The following is a 16,709-nucleotide window of genomic DNA, read 5'->3' as shown; positions in this document are numbered from 1 at the left end:
GAATATAACTATAAATAATTCACAGTCCCCACCTCAAAGGTTTATAATAGAGTAGGATGAGAGAAGCACTAAACAAAAATTTGTTAAGTTTGATATTGTGAAATATATATTTGGTCTTCAACCTGTTTCCTGGCATACAGCTCCTAAAATCTTTAAACCTCCAAAGTGGTATCTTCTTGTACGCCAACAAGTTGACTGGTGGCTGGCAGGCAGCTCCTAGATAGCTTCAGGATTGGGGCTGGTCATTGGAAAGACCTAGGCAGGATTAGAGGGTTGGGACTTTCAGCCCCACTCCCTGACCTCCAGGAAGTGGGGGGGGGGGGGGCGGCGCGGGGGTGAGGGGCCTGAAGGTTAAGTTGATCACCAATGGCAAATGGTTTAATGATTAATTAATTAAATGTGGCCCTCCAGTTCCCCAAGTGCAACCCCTCGATCAAATCTGGATTTGTTCTGTGAAATTTGAATTCAGACAAAAGGCTGCAAGTTCCCCACCCCCCTGGCAATCATACCTATATAATGAAACCTCCATAAAAACCCAAAGGATGGTTCGGACAGCTTCCAGATAGCTGAGCACATGGAGGTTCCTGGAGGGCAGCACACCTGGGGAGGCATGGATGTGCTATACCCCTTCCCCCATACTTCTTTCTTTTTAACTGTATCCTTTGTAATATCCTTTATAATAAACTGGTAAAAAAAAAAAAATGTTTCCCTGGGTTCTGTTAGCCACTCTAGCAAATTAATCAAACCTGAGGAGGGGGTGTGGGAACCCAGCTTTATAGCCAGGTGGTCAGAAGTTCCAGAGGCCCAGACTTGCCACTTGTGTCTGAAGTGAGGTACAGTCTTAGGGACTGACCCCTCCACCAGTGGGATCTGAGGCTATCCCCAGGTGGATAGCATCAGAATTAAATTGAATTAGGGTCTAGGCATGGTGGCTCACACCTATAATCTTAGCATTTTGGGAGGCTGAGTTAGGAGGATCACTTGAGGCAAAGAGTTTGAGACTGGCCTGGGCAACACAGTGAGACCTAGTCTCTATGAAAAAATAAAAAATTAGGCCACCCTGGCCGTATGCACCTACTGGTAGTCCCAGCTACTTAGGAGGTTAAGGCAGGAGGATCACTTGAACCCTGGAATTTGAGGCTACAGTGAATCATGCCATTGCATTCCACCCTTGGTGATAAAGTGAGACCCTGTCAAAAAAACAATTAACTGGGCATGGTGGGTAAAAAAATTAACTGGGCATGGTGGGTAATTTGAGACCCTATCTCAAAAAGTTGAATTAGAGGACACCCAGTTGGTGTCCACCGCTTGGAGTATGAGGAAAAACTCCTATATATTTAATCACAGAAGGCTTCTGTGTTGATGATAATTGTTGTAAGTGAGAGAATAGGATAAAAGCACATTGAATATTGTTTTTTCCACTCTCAGTACGTTTTTTGGTTGTTTATCTGGACTGGAATGCAGTGGCCCCATCAGAGCTCACTGTAACCATGAACTCCTGGGACTCAAGCAATCAATCTTCCCCCTGACTCAGCCTCCTGAGTAGCTGGAACTACAGGTGCCAGTCAACTGCACCCAGCTCATGTTTTTATTTTTTATAGAGATGAGGTCTCACTGTTGCCCAAGCTGATCTTGAACTCCTGGCCTCAAGCAATCCTCCTGCCTAGGCCTCCCAGAGCACTGGGATTATAGGTGTGAGCCACCTCCTGGCCTGAGGTTTTATTGTCACAATAAAAGTGCTGTGATAAAATTTGAGCAGTATTTTGTTCAAATGAGAAAATAATCAGTTCTTCCTGGTTAAGAAGAACTAGGAAACTAAGAAAGACTTGATAGAAAAAGTAAAATTTGACATCATCTTGTATGTATAGAGTGACTTCCAAAAGAAAATAGATGTTTGAATACTATAAATTATTTGAGAGAACTGATAAACAAAAAGTAAAGGGTGGAGGATTTATGAAAGAAGTTGTCAAAATTTTATTTTTATTTATTTATTTGGAGACAGAGTTTCGCTCTGTTGCCCAGGCTAGGGTGCCATGGCATCAGCCTAGTTCACAGCAACCTCCAACTCCTGGGCTCAACCAATCCTTCTGCCTCAGCCTCTCGAGTAGCTGGGACTACAGGTATGTGCCACCATGCCTGGCTAATTTTTCTATATATTTTTAGTTGTCCAGCTAATTTCTTTCTATTTTTAGTAGTGATGGGGGTCTCGCTCTTGCTCAGGCTGGTCTTGAACTCCTGACCTCAAGCAATCCTCCCGCCTCGGCCTCCCAGAGTGCTAGGATTACAGGCATGAGCCACCATGCCCGGCCTAGAAGTTGTCAAAATTTTAATAAGGGAGGAATGTTGTAGAAATAGCAATTCTTAAAGAGCCCCATATTACTTTTAGAAGATTAACTAAAATGAAGTATTGTAAATACTACTCTTTGGTTAAAAGAAAGGATTAGATGACAAAAAGCTGTACAGGGACAAAGACAATCTCAGAACACTTAAAAATGAAACCATACACCTCTAAATAATTCATGGGTCAAAGAGAAATTCTCACAGGAAATTTTAAAAACACATTGAACTGAATGAAAAGGATAAAACAATATTAAAAGCGGTGATGTAGATAAAGATGTCTTGGGGGAAATTTATAGCACAAAATGTTTATGTTATGAAAGAACAGTTTCAAATCAGTAATCTAAGCTTCTGCCAAAGGAAACTAGAAAAAGAAGAGCAAAATAAATCCAAGCACATAGAAAGTAGGAAAAATTACGCAGTAGAATTCAGTGAAATTGAAAGCAGAAAAACAGTAGAGAAAAGCCCTAAAACCAAAAGCTACTCCTTTGGATAGTCAATAAAATGATAAAACTCTACCAAAACTGACCCAAAAAAGAGAGGACACAAATTACTTAGGAATGAAAAAAAGTACCTGAAGATATTAAAAGGATCTGTATGCTGAAAACTTAACTCCATGTACGTGAATTTGACAACTGAGATAAAATGGGCCAATTCCTTGAAAACCACACACTATCAAAATTCACCCAAGAAAGAGAAATCTGAATAGATCATCTGACTAATCCTAAAATTATGAAAGAAATTTTAGTTATTATGAGTATGTAATGGTTGCATATATTTATGGGGTACATGTGATGTTTTGATACAGGCATAGGATGTATCATGGTCAAATCAGAGTAATTGGGGTATCCATCACCTCAAGCATTTATCATTTCTTTATATTAGTGTTACCAAAAGTTCAGCACTTGTCCCCAAGGCCACATCAGAAGACAAGGACAGGTGGCTTGGGGAGAAGGAAAGAGAAATTTATTAATTTGCCAGCAAACGAGGAGGTTGGCAGACTCCCTACGTCCTGCTTCTGAGCAGAAGTACAGAGGTTTTAAAGGTTCCAATTAATCCCAGCTTCTACGAAAACACTCTCATGACCTCTGCCTAGACAATTCTCTTGAGCAATCTCCTGCGGGACAAAGAACAAAGGACATTCCCCTGCCCCTCCCAACCGCTGGCCTGAGGCAGGGATATAGGTTTTAGTTCTTAAAAAGGGTAAGGGGGTTTTGAAGAGACAGAAAACATTTTTACCCTTTTTCAGGCCCTTTTTTCTGTTACATATTCCCCACCGTCAATTTTGTCCTTCCATATCTGTGGGTGGAGGGGCAACAAAATCTGTTACATTAGGAACGTTCCAATTTCATGCTTTTCATTATTTTTAAATATACAATATATTGGCTAAGGACAGTGGTTCACACCTGTAATCTCAGCACTTTGGGAGGCTAAGGCAGGAAGATCTCATGAGGCCAGGAGATCAAGACAACATAGCAAGACCCCATCTCTATTTAAAAAAATTTTAAATAAAATATACAATAAATTGTTGTTAACTATAGTCACAGTATTGTGTTGAATACTAGATCTTATTCATTCTATTTTTGTACAAGATATTAATTTGTAGTTAAAATTCTTCTCCAATTCTACATAATCTCTTCCAGCAAATAGAGCAAGAAGAAATAAATACTTCCTAACTCATTTTATGAGGCCAGCTTACCTTGATTCCAAAACCAAATATGTACAAAAAAAAGTATAGACCAGTATCCCTTATGAACATAGATACAAAAATCCTCAATAAAATATTAGCAAATCAGATAAATCTAGTGATATATGAAAATAATACAATTCTTTGAAAAATTAAAAATAGAATTACTGTATGATCTAGCAATTCCACTTCTGGATACAGACCCAAAAGAATTGAAAACAGAGTCTTACATGGTCAGTTGACTTTAGACAAGGTGAAAAGCAATTTAATGGAGGAATGATACCCTTTTTAACAAATGATGATACTGGTGCAATTGAATATCTATAGGCCAAAGAAATGAATCTTGACCTAAACCTCAAATGTAAAACATAATTTAGAAGAAAATACAGGAGAAAACCTTTATGACCTAGGGTTAGGCAAAGAGTTTTTAGATGTGACACCCAAAAGACAACACATAAAAGAAAAAACTAAAAAACCAGGCATGGTAGTGCACACCTGTAGTCCCAACTACTCGGGAGGCTGAGGCAGGAGGATCGCTCGAGCCCAGGAGTTTGAGCTTGCAGTGAGCTGTGATGATGCCACTGCACTCTAGCCCAGGTGACAGAGCAAGATCCTATCTCCAAAAAAGTTAAAATATTAAATAAATAGTTCAGTTAGACAATGGGCAAGACACTTGATTGGACACTTCACCAAAGAGGATATATGGATGGTAAATAAGCAGGTGAAAAGATGACCGAAGCATTAGCCATTAAAGAAGGACAATTAAAAACCAGCATTAGATAGCACTATACACCTATTAGAATGGCTAAAATCAAAACTACTGACAGTACCAAGTGCTGATGAGAATGCAGAGCAACAGGATCCCTCATACATTGCTGGTGGGAATAAGGTGATACTTGTACATGAAAGTTCATAGTAGCTTTATTTATAAAAGCCCCAAACTGGAAAGAAACCAAATTCAATGGACAAATGAATAAATTACTCCATATAGTGGACTACCACTGAGCAATAAAGAGGAATATACAGCAGTATTGATACATACAATAACTTGGATAGATTTCAAGGGCAGTATGGCAAGTGAAAAAAGCCAATTTCAAAAGTTTACATACTATATAATTCCATTTATATAACATTATTGATATGACAAAATTATAGTGATAGAAAACAGATCAGTGATTCTCAGGATTAGTGTGAGAATGTAACTATAAAGGGGTAACTGAAGAAATTTCTTTGATATTGGAACAGTTCTATATTTTGCTTATGGTGGTAGTTATACAAATCTGTGAATGTGATAAAATTTTATAAAACTATGTATACACACAAATGAGTACATGTAAAAACTGCTAAAATCCAAATAAGCTCTGTGGTTTAGTTCACAGTATTATACTAATGTCAGTTTCTAAGTTTATGTCAGATGTTGTTATTGAGAGAAGCGGAGTATAGGATACATGGGAACTCTGTACTATTTTTGCAGCTTCTATATGAATCTAAAATTATTCCAAAATAAAGTTTAAAAAAAGAAAATAAAGGAAAGTGTTAAAATCACAAAAATGGTGTATAGTCACATGTCACTTAACGATGGGATACACTCTGAGAAATGCGTCCTTGGGTGATTTTGTCGTTTGCAAACATCATAGAGTGTACTTACACAAACACAGATAGTATAACCTACTACACACCTAGGCTATGTGGTATAGCCTTATACTCCTAGGCTACAAACCTGTGCAGCATGTTACTGTACTGAATACCATATGCAATTGTAACACGATGGTAAGTATTTGTGTATCTAAACATATCTAAATAAAGAAAAGATACAATAAAAATAGGATATTAAAGTCTTACAGGACCATGATCTTAAACACTCTCAGTGACCAAAATGTTGTCATGTGGTGCCTGGCTGTATATGTATTACTAATTATTTTTAAATAAAATTATTAATAAAGTTGCAAAAGTACAGTTGAATCAGATCCTCAGAAGGGTATGTGGTATGTATGTATACACATAGGTACACAAATACATACACTATAGTAAGTCATGAAGAAGGACGTTTTTTTCCCTTTCAGAGGCATGTGAATAGGTTACTTTTATTCATCATAAAGATTAAAAGGTTGAGTATCAAAAGTAGAACAATCCTGCCCCAAAACTGGCTTTTCATTTTCTTTTCTTATTTTATTTTATTTTATTGAACCATTAGTCCAGAGAAAAGCTGGCTCTTCATTTTAGCCATCATATACCTGTCTTAGACCAGAATCACACCTAATAATCTCAGTACATACATATGGTTTTGTAGGTAGCGCATATTAAGTTTTCTTTTCTTTTTGCTAGAGAAGATAGACTTTTTTTTTTTTCTTTGAGGCAGAGTCTCACTCTGTCCCCCAGGCTAGAGTTCAGTGGCATCATCATAGCTCACTCCAAACTCCAACTCAACCGAGTAGCTGCTACTACAGTAGCTGGGACTACAGGCGCATGCCACCACACCCAGCTAATTTTTCTATTTAAAGAGACAGAATCTCATTCTTCCTCAGGCTGGTCTCAAACTCCTGAGCTAAAGCAATCCTCCCACCTCCGCCTCCTCCTATAGGTGTGAGCCACGGCGCCCAGCCAAGATAGACATTTTGGTAGACTTTTTAGTCTTTTTGTCTGTCATGGCACATGAGACTTCTATGTTTAGGACACAACTGATATTAAGTCGGATTCCTGAAATAACTGATTACTTCCCAATACCATCTAAATAAATTTTCTTACTCCTATTCTTTGGGAAACTCCTGGCTGGATTTTATGTTACAGCCACTCGATTTTGTAAAAATTTCCATCTTAATTTAGAGTACCCCAAGCAGTTTAATTTTCTTAAATCTTTGCCCTCTTTTATAATATTTTCTCTATTGAATAATTCAAGGTTTTATCTCCCAGGCTAGATTATTATAACTCCACACCTGGCGTCTTCCCCAGGTAGCTCTTACATCATTTATATATACATCTATCCATGTATGTGTACCTAATCTCTTAGCAGACACTAATTTTGTTTTAAATGTCCTGTGTTTTGTGGTCTATTAATCAGATCATGGCTCATTATAAAAGTCAGCCTTGCCAACTTACCAAAAGTTTGAGAGAATTTTTCTTTTGCTAATGTAAAAAGAAAATACAATTATAATTTAAGTAATATTGGAAAAGAGGTTTTTCATCACAAAGGACCACCTCTGACATTTCCAGAATATTTTCCCACGGTAGATTGTTTTATCGTGCTTAAATCATTGTTTACCACTTTTCTGGCTGTTTACACAAATCATACAGCCTACTTAATGCAACTTTTATAAGTGTCTGTTTTGAATACTTAGTTCCCTGTCCTCAGAAAGCTTATAATAAATTGCAAGAGAGAACACATGAAAAGATAAATAGGCAGACTGTGGTTAATACTATTATATAAGAAAGGAGGTGCCCTTTATATAGGCATGAATTGGAGAGAGAAAGAGAAACATGAGGCATTAACTAGGGATCTATTGATAGTTTATATGAGAAGCAATAAAGATCATAACAGTGAAAATGAAGAAGGAACTTTAAGCCAAAGATAAAATGTATTGAGTCTGTGAACTTTTAAGAATCGTGATGCCCTTAAAACGCACAAAAATAATGAGAAAGAACAGATTTGGGAAGAAGAGATGAACTTGATTTTGAACTTACTAAACCTTAGGTAAGGAAGTAAACCTAGGTGAAACTGCCAGTAGGCAGAGGAAAGGTGAGTTTGAAGTCAGGGAAATAGATTTAGTTGTCATCTCTATAGAAGAGATGCTCACCAGAGAAGGTTTTATAAAGAAGGGGTCTGAGGACAGAGGGAATGGCTTTATTTATTTATTTATTTATTTTATTAGTTTTAAAATTTATGTGTCCCCAGCTCCTTGGAAGGAATGGCTTTATTTAGGAGCTAAAGAAGAAAATATAGAAGAACAATAGTCACAGAAATGTTAGAAGCTTAGGATAATCCTCATACATTGAGATTTCGAATGTATGTTCCTTTTCCTAGCCTTATGTTAAAAGTTCCCAAGCATTAATTTGCTACTTTCTTCCCTATTACTTTCATAGAATGGTCTTTTTATGCCCTGTCTTCATTTCCTATTTTTAAGTTACCCCTTTATCTTTGGTAGATGATTATGTCACTCTTGTGACAATTATTTTTTCCTTAAATTTCAGCTGGGCGTGGTGGCTCTTGCCTGTAAATCTCAGCACCTTGGGAGGCCCAGGCAGGAGGATCACTTGAGGTGATGTGGCTTGATCTTGAGAAGTTCGAGACTGGCCTAAGCAACATAATGAGGCCTTGTCTCGACAAAAAATAGAAAAATTAGCTGGGCATGCTGGTGTGCACCTATAGTACCAGCTACTCAGGAGGCTGAGCCAGGAGAATCACTTGAGGACAGGAATTTGAGGTTGCAGTGAGCTTTGATGACACCACTGCACTCTAGCCCTGCCAACAGAGCAAGACCCTGTTTCAAAAAAAAAAACCAAAAAAACAAAAAACTTCTAAGGAGGCAGCAATGCTATTTGATGATTCCCAGATTGTTCCAAGTATATATGTTCCCAAGGATATTGTCCAGATTCCAAATGTAAGCCTGATTTAGAAAGAAGCATAAATTTTTATTTTCAGTAAGAGCTACTACCACCTCTACTTTGTTAAAAAAATCTGATCTTTACATATGCTTTATTTAAAACATTTAAATCACTTTCAGAATTACCACTGGGATGTTACAGTAAAAATTAGGAATAAGACTGAAGCATTTGGATGTTTTCCATATCTCCTTCAGTAACTAGTATCTTACAGGAAATTTAAAGTAATGGTAATATTCAAGAAGGCAATGATAGTTTATTTTGTTAGCATCTCTTTCAATTCATGTCCTGTTTGCTTTCACCTGACTTTTAACTTGATCTGTCCAAAATAATAGAAGATAGTAAAGGAAAAATTGGTAATTTAGGGAAGCATCAAGAAGAGTGCTCTCTGAACTTATATAAATAAGATTTACCTTATTTTCTATACCAAAAATTTCTTTATAATAAATGTTTTGGGATTTGTATCTCATCTCATCTATTTGTTTTTCTCCACAGCAAGACAGATCGGCTTGCCAAAGGATCAGAATGTTACCAAAAGAGCCTTAGTTTAAATCCTTTCCTCTGGTCTCCCTTTGAATCATTATGTGAAATAGGTAGGTTCGTGGGGGTGGGAGTGGGTGGATTCCCCATTTCCTCTTCTCTTTTCCCCCCTACTTAATTTTTGGAGGGTAATACAAAAATCATGTATCCACAAGAAAAATATTTTTCAAAGCTAAGGGCTACTAAAATTGAGAATAAGAAATAAGTTAGAATTGTAAGTTTCAGGAATAATGGGACCTTTAATTACTTTACCCCAAAGATTAAATTCAGTGGTTTCTTCTGTTTGGTCAATCTCCCTTTACTATCTTATGTCCTCTAGAAGGCGTTGTGTTGTGTGTTTAACATTAAATGCCATGTCACTTGTATTCAACTCATGCTAGTTTTGAGCCTGGGGCCTCACGAAGCATATGTAACTCATACATCTCTTTACCTTGGGAGCTGTGTGAACTGTTTTTCAAGTTGCATGTAACTCTCACACAGAAATCAATAAAAAATAAATATTTCATTTAATTCGAAAGGATTGTTTTATTTTCAAAATTTTTATTCTATTTTCATGATAAAACACCGTGGCCCCAAGGAAAACTTATTTTTTTCTAGTGTGGCAGTCAATGTGTTAAGCCTAGTCAAAATTGCTTTCTGACTAAGGAAAGAAATTAATAGGATTTCCAAGAAGATTAATAGAATGCCTGGAGCAGAAACTTCTAAGACCTGGACAATGTAGGGAGAGAATGTCTCATTATATATGCTCTAGTATGTATAAAGGGGTATTATAAAACATTGTTGTGTCTATATACAAAGAAGTGCTTCAACCTTTAGTGTAAAATATGCTGGGTTTTAACTCTTCAACCTCATCGCCTACCTTGAGAAAAATGAAATCTAGTTGTTTTCTACTTTAAAACAAATACAAAAATCTGCATTTTTCTGTGATTTGTTATATTTAAAATTAGCATCCTTACAGTTTATTTTCTAAATTTATATCTTTATTTTAGGGGTAAACTTTTATTATAAGTTGATGGAAGGACTTTTGAGAGGTAAATTTGAGTAGCAGAAGTGAGGCCAGGCATGGTGGCTCACACCTATATTCCTAGCATTTTGGGAAGCCAAGGCATGAAGGACTCTTGAAGCCAGGAGTTTGAGACCAGCCTGGGCAACCTAGCAAGACCCTGTCTCTACAATTAAAAAAAAGAAAAAAAATTAGCCAGGCATGGTGGCATGCACTTGTAGTCCTAGCTACTTAGGAAGCTGTGGAGGGAGGCTCACTTGAGCCCAGGAAGTAGAGGCTGCAGTGAGCTATGATTGCACTACTGCACCCCAACCTGGGCGACAGAGCGAGACTCCATCTCTTAAAAAAAGAAGAGGAAAAAGTGGACAGAATTTTTAAAACTCTGGATAAAGCCTTACTTCCACTGATAGATCATACTTGAAGAAAATGTATCCCTCATTTCCTCAGTGGCAAACATTTTTTTTGTGTGTGTGTGTGTGTGTCTTCACAGGTGAAAAGCCAGATCCTGACCAAACATTTAAATTAACATCTTTACAGAACTTTAGCAACTGTCTGCCCAATTCTTGTACAACACTAATATCTAATCATAGTTTATCTCACAGACAGCCTGAAACAGTTCTTACGGAAACACCCCAGGACACAATTGTAAGTGTATCATACTTTCGTGTTTAAAATACTATGAAAACTACAAAGAATGATCTGAGCTAAATAATGTATTGTAAATGACATGGTAGGAATTTTCTGTTTCAGGAATTAAACAGACTGAATTTAGAATCTTCCAATTCAAAGTACTCCTTAAACACAGATTCCTCAGTGTCTTATATTGATTCAGCTGTAATTTCACCTGATACTGTCCCTCTTGGAACAGGAACTTCCATATTATCTAAACAGGTTCAAAATAAACCAAAAACTGGTCGAAGTTTATTGGGAGGACCAGCTGCCCTTAGCCCATTAACCCCAAGGTAAGTCAAAGAAAAGATTCTTTAAAATGTAATATAATACTAAAGGATCTTATAGTAATAATTCATATTACTAGTGACAGAAATTAATCTAAGTAGCAACTTCCTAAATCACTGTGGAAATAGGGGCAGTCTGTTTTCATAAAATGAACTAAAAGATATATAGCCCATGTGATAAAAAGTTAATATTAAATATTAGAGTAATTTTTAAAACTCTTCGACATGCCTTAATTAGCTAGTGTATGCGCTATATTGTTGGCCAGATGCAGTGGCTCACGTATGTAATCCTAGCATTCTGGGAGGCCAGGTGGGAGGATCGCTTGAGCTCAGGAGTTTGAGACCAGCCTGAGCAAGAGTGTGACCCTGACCCTGTCTCTACTGAAAATAGAAAAATTAGCTGGGCATGGAGGCTGAGGTAGGAGGATGACTTGAGCCCAGGAGTTGGAGGTTGCGGTGACGCCACTGTACTCTAGCTAGGCAACTAAGGGAGACCTTGTCTCAAAAAATAAAAAAGATACTGTCTTGATGGCCGTGCATCAGTGGATAGCAGTGAACCCCTTGAATATTAGTACAATCATGATATAATCTGAGCGACATTGCTTTCCATTAAAATGCTGTTTTTCAAAACATGGAAGAAGTATTGACACCTATCAATATGAAATATTTTGTCCAAATTATTAGAAGTATATATATGTATAAATATAAGAACCCAGCCCAGAGGATACATATCTACAAGTACCAAAATAAAAAATTATATGCCAGAACAGACTCTGTAGTTCTGGGGTCATACTAAAATAGCATGACCATGAGATTACAACTTTAGAGAATTGTTAATTATCCAGTGGTCTCTAGAGATATTTTCTCCAAAATTGGGTCTAAATCCCATAATTTATCCCAAATCCAAGAATTTGAAGTAATTTGATCATTTGAATCTTAGCTTTTATAAAACCACTTTATTTCTAACAAATCTCCTGAGATCAGTAGTTCTTGCTCAAGTTCCTTGTTTTCTCTTGCTTTTTTTAAATTTTAATTATGGTGGGTAGAATAGTCTACATTCACATATTATTTTTAATCTGCCCCTCAGATCCTTACTGTCCCCAAGACTGATTTGCCATTCTCTTCCTTTTAGACCTTCTAATTTAAGTATACTGCTGCTTTATATATGCCTTGATGACTTTTTGACACCTTGATTTCAACCTCTTCTCAGTTTTGGGATTTTGCCATTAGAAACCCCAACTCCTGGAGATGGATCCTATTTACAAAACTACACTAATACACCTGTAATTGACGTGCCATCCACCGGAGCTCCTTCAAAAAAGGTATTTTCCATGTAAAATGCAATTTTGTTTAAAATTTTCAATCTGTTAAAGGTAATTTCAGAGAGAATCTAACTTTACATAATTGGTTTTGCCTTAGACTTGTTGATTTAAATATAAGAGAATGTCATTATTGTCATAGCCTCTTAGTTGTATTAGGAGACACAAGGCTGGTTGCTCTTTTGGGCAAGTAAGATTATAGCTCACAAGTTTAATTTATTTCAGCATATAGCTAAATAAACACACTCATATTTTTACTTATTTATAAAAGTATTTACTTTTAATTTGTTTTTTTTACAAAATTACTTCTATCACCTTGAATATAAATTATAGAAATTATATCTGCCATAGTTTTTACCTGTCCTCACCACTGTATATGTTTTTAGTAGCTCTAATAATTACATAAAAAAATTGCTCAGGTAAAGAGAGATATTTCTGATAATAAGATTTTTATGGTGGATCATAGATGTATAGTAAAATAAAAAGTATTTGATAGTATCCTTTCAGTAAATACTACAACAGGTGCTCTTTTCATAATGTTCCTTTATATACATTTATGGCAGTAGAGGCCAAAGTGCCATTTGTTCAAAGCATATCTGTGGCACAGGACATCTTCTGTGAGAATTAAATTAGGTTATGTATTTAAAATGTTTATTGCTGTGTTTAAAAGATGTTTAAGAAATAGAAGTTAAATAAGTCATACTAATATGTGAATAACTGATGTAGCCCCTTTACCTTCCTTAGAAACGTGTTTCTTCTTTTAGTTGTTTTTTACCCTTTCACTCCTGAATGTCCTTAGAGTCTGCAAAAGATTATTTCTATAATAACTCCTTAGTGAGTGATAATAAGAATTCCAAAAATAGTAAAAAGGCACTGCAAAGTAGTTTATGTATGGATTGTTTTAAACCTGATTTTTAAAAGTTGAGAACTACCTGCTATTGTTAAATGGAAGTAAAATATAACTGTGGAAATGAGTTTATTACGGTCATGAAGAAGGCATAGTAGAATGGTAGTTAGCATCCCAGATGAAGTAGGCCAAAACCAAAAGAGCAATAGCAACCAAAGACAAATTAGGCAGTGAACAGGTATGTGATTTCAGTGCCCAAATAATAAAAGCCACGTGCTATCTCATCTTCTTCTGCCTCTGTTCTCTTTTTACCCTGTTACAAGACATTCCCAGAAAAGTTATACCTATAAGGCTACATGTAGTGTCAACTAAAAATACCAAACCAAGTGGTGAGTGCAGTGTACATAGTTCTTTGATAAATAAGGAAGAGCCAAAATTGATTTTAAGTTTTGTCCCTTGGGTGAATATAGAGGTTTCAATTTGGGGAAGGAGGAAGGACTATGAAGTTTTATTTTGAGGTGGTGGTAGAGTAGGTAAAAATATTCAATGAGTAGTTAGTCATAGAAGAAAAAATATGGCCTAGTGATAGAAATAAGGAAGCTGTTAAAGTGGCCTTGCTTTCCTAGGAAAAGAAAGCATAGCTAAGGAGCACAGAGTATACCTAATTTAAAAACCAGAGGAGGATGAGAGACCAGCAAATGAGGTGGTAGGACAAATAATCAAGATTGTGTAATATTTTGGAAGTAATACAAAATTTCAAAAAGGAGAGGAAGATCAATGATGTTGAATGCAGCAAAGGCCAAAATAAGACTTTCATATCTGGTGAGATAGTGAGTTTAAGAATTATGTACAGGATATTGGGTAACAGTTTTGAAGAAAATTATCTGGTGGCCAAAATAAAAAAAATCTACTGATATCATAGTCATAGATGATTATAAAGAAGCTAGGTGGTGAGAATAAATAGAAACAAGGTAATAATTGGAGAAGACAGAAGAGCCAAGCAAAGATTTTTTTTTTCTAAATGAGCAGAGAACAATTAATGAAAGCTTGGAAAAACTGTAAAGAAATATTAACTCTAAAGAGCAATATCCTTAAAATTTGGAAAATAATTGGATGATTTTTTAAAATAATAACATAAATGATAATTTATGTTTTATGATGACAGTATATATTATGAACTCCTTTATTAGGAAAAATGTAGATAGGAGCATCATGGTGTCTTCTATTATTTACAGTGCAATCTATGATTCACAAACCTTAGACTTTTTATGTTTTACAGTCTGTTGCCAGAATCGGCCAAACTGGAACAAAATCTGTCTTCTCACAGAGTGGAAATAGTCGAGAGGTAACTCCAATTCTTGTTGCACAAACACAAAGTTCTGGCCCACAAACAAGGTATTTATCATGTTAATTGTTTAGGTTTTTTTGCTGTAAAAGTTGATTCTGTGTATTTCTTCAGTTTAGGTAGGTATTGACTCTCTTGTGATCTAGAAACTGTAATATTTCTAGATATTCTAAAATAATATAAATTTTGAATATGTGGAATTGGAAACTTGTAATTTGTAAGTCAGGCACAAATAGGTTCCATAAGCCCCTTCCCCCATTATGCATGTCTGTAAAGAGATTATAAAATTAACCTTCAAATAAATCTCCAAATAATTACTTTATTTCCATACAGAAATGGTGTTAAGTGGGATTTCTTTTCCTCTTCAAGGACTTAATTACAGCTAATATTTTAAAAGAAAAATACAATTTTCTCTGTCCTTTCCAAAACAATGAACATATACCTAAATTTTAAAACACAGTATTTTAATATACCTTGACTACGTAAAAGGCCTCTATGTTCCTGTAATTCAAGGGTAGTAAATCTAACCATGAGTGCCAGCTTACAGACAGTGATTGCCTGGGGCTCTATTTTAAGAAGGAATTTAAGGCCTCCTGAAAAGCAGCAGTATATAGGCTAAGTATATCCTAATCCTACAGAATATATAAACATAATTTATTGAATTATACATTTCACTTAGAACTAAACAAATATAGTAACTGTAATAAGCATCAACTCTTAATAATTCTGTGTTCTTGGTATTGTTGATTCCGTTTTATCTCCTTCATTATCTATATTAGTTTTCTAGGGCTTCCATAGGAAAGTACCACAAACTGAGTGGCTTAAAATAATAGAAATTTATTCTCTCAGTTTTAAATCCCATAAATCTGAAACCAAGGTGTTGGCAGGGTCATATTCCCTATACAGTCTCTAGGGGAGGATTCTACCTTGCCTCTTCCAGCGTCTGATAGCCCCAGGTGTTCCTTAGCTTGTGACTGCAAAAATCTGTTCTTTCTATTTAGAAAGTTGTTTTTTGGAGATGATTAAAATGGCATAGTACTCTTAGCTAAATCATCCGAGAAAGTTTGTGTGTCATCATTTTCTTCATGTAAATTATCCTCCTAAAAAGGTATTTATTGGTAACTACCAGAACACTTCATATTTTATTTTAAAACCATAATACAGTGATGCTATTTTCAGAAACTTCTTTGACCCTGACTCAAGTAACTAGTAGGATTTCCCATAAATTATAAACTATAAACTTACCTGCTCTCATAGATCATTTCAGTTTTAAGTTTGTTAGATTTCTAAGAAGGAAATTCTTGTGTCTGTGGGTTTGCTTTTAAAGTAAAGTAAAAATGTGTCCAAGTGATTATCTATCTATCTGTCTACACAGATAGACAGTTAGATAGATATTTTATATGAGGCGACCAATGTTTCAAACTCAGTATCCTGCTTCATTTTTCTGGTGCCTCAGACTTTGGGCATTTTTTTCTTACATCAAGTGGGCCTTTGGAACTAACATAACCCTAAGGAAAATTATTATAACATAAGAAGAATTTGTCTTTTTTTTTTTTTTTTTTTTTTTTTTTTTTGTTGAGACAGAGTCTCACTTTGTTGCCCAGGCTAGAGTGAGTGCCGTGGCGTCAGCTTAGCTCACAGCAACCTCAAACTCCTGGGCTCAAGTGATCCTACTGCCTCAGCCTCCCGAGTAGCTGGGACTACAGGCATGCGCCACTATGCCCGGCTAATTTTTTCTATATAGATTTTTAGGTGTCCATATAATGTCTTTCTATTTTTAGTAGAGACGGGGTCTCGCTCAGGCTGGTCTCGAACTCCTGACCTTGAGCAATCCACCCGCCTCGGCCTCCCAGAGTGCTAGGATTACAGGCGTGAGCCACCGCGCCCGGCCTAACCTCCCAACCCCAGAACTGTCTTAATATTTTTACTTCTATCTCCACAAGATTTGTGTTACCCTCATGCAGTCTTCTGTTTAAATCAATCCCCATAAACTGCCTCATGCTATAAAATTATTCCTTTCCACTTCTCATGCAAAAGTCTTTTCTATAATTAGGTAATCATTTGACAATATAATTCATA

The 16,709-nt window shown here is 36.1% G+C and overlaps 1 protein-coding gene across 4 annotated transcripts in view; it reads left to right on the top strand.

Annotated features, from left to right (window-relative positions):
- CDC27 (cell division cycle 27) overlaps positions 1-16,709 on the top strand; it is a 62,653-nt gene that overhangs the window by 21,854 nt on the left and 24,090 nt on the right. For 2 of the 4 annotated variants that reach the window (XM_069482749.1, XM_069482748.1), the window contains exons 5-9: positions 9,116-9,213; positions 10,654-10,808; positions 10,914-11,125; positions 12,330-12,441; positions 14,565-14,680. In XM_069482749.1, the coding sequence (XP_069338850.1) occupies positions 9,116-9,213; positions 10,654-10,808; positions 10,914-11,125; positions 12,330-12,441; positions 14,565-14,680 (693 nt within the window). Of the gene's footprint in view, positions 1-9,115; positions 9,214-10,653; positions 10,809-10,913; positions 11,126-12,329; positions 12,442-14,546; positions 14,681-16,709 lie in introns of all 4 variants that reach the window. The other 2 variants (XM_069482746.1, XM_069482745.1) reach the window with 1 other exon arrangement.

The sequence above is a fragment of the Eulemur rufifrons genome, chromosome 9 (genome assembly GCF_041146395.1).
Source record: "Eulemur rufifrons isolate Redbay chromosome 9, OSU_ERuf_1, whole genome shotgun sequence".
Taxonomy (NCBI): Eukaryota; Metazoa; Chordata; class Mammalia; order Primates; family Lemuridae; genus Eulemur; species Eulemur rufifrons.
This window is presented reverse-complemented; position numbering and strand designations above follow the sequence as displayed.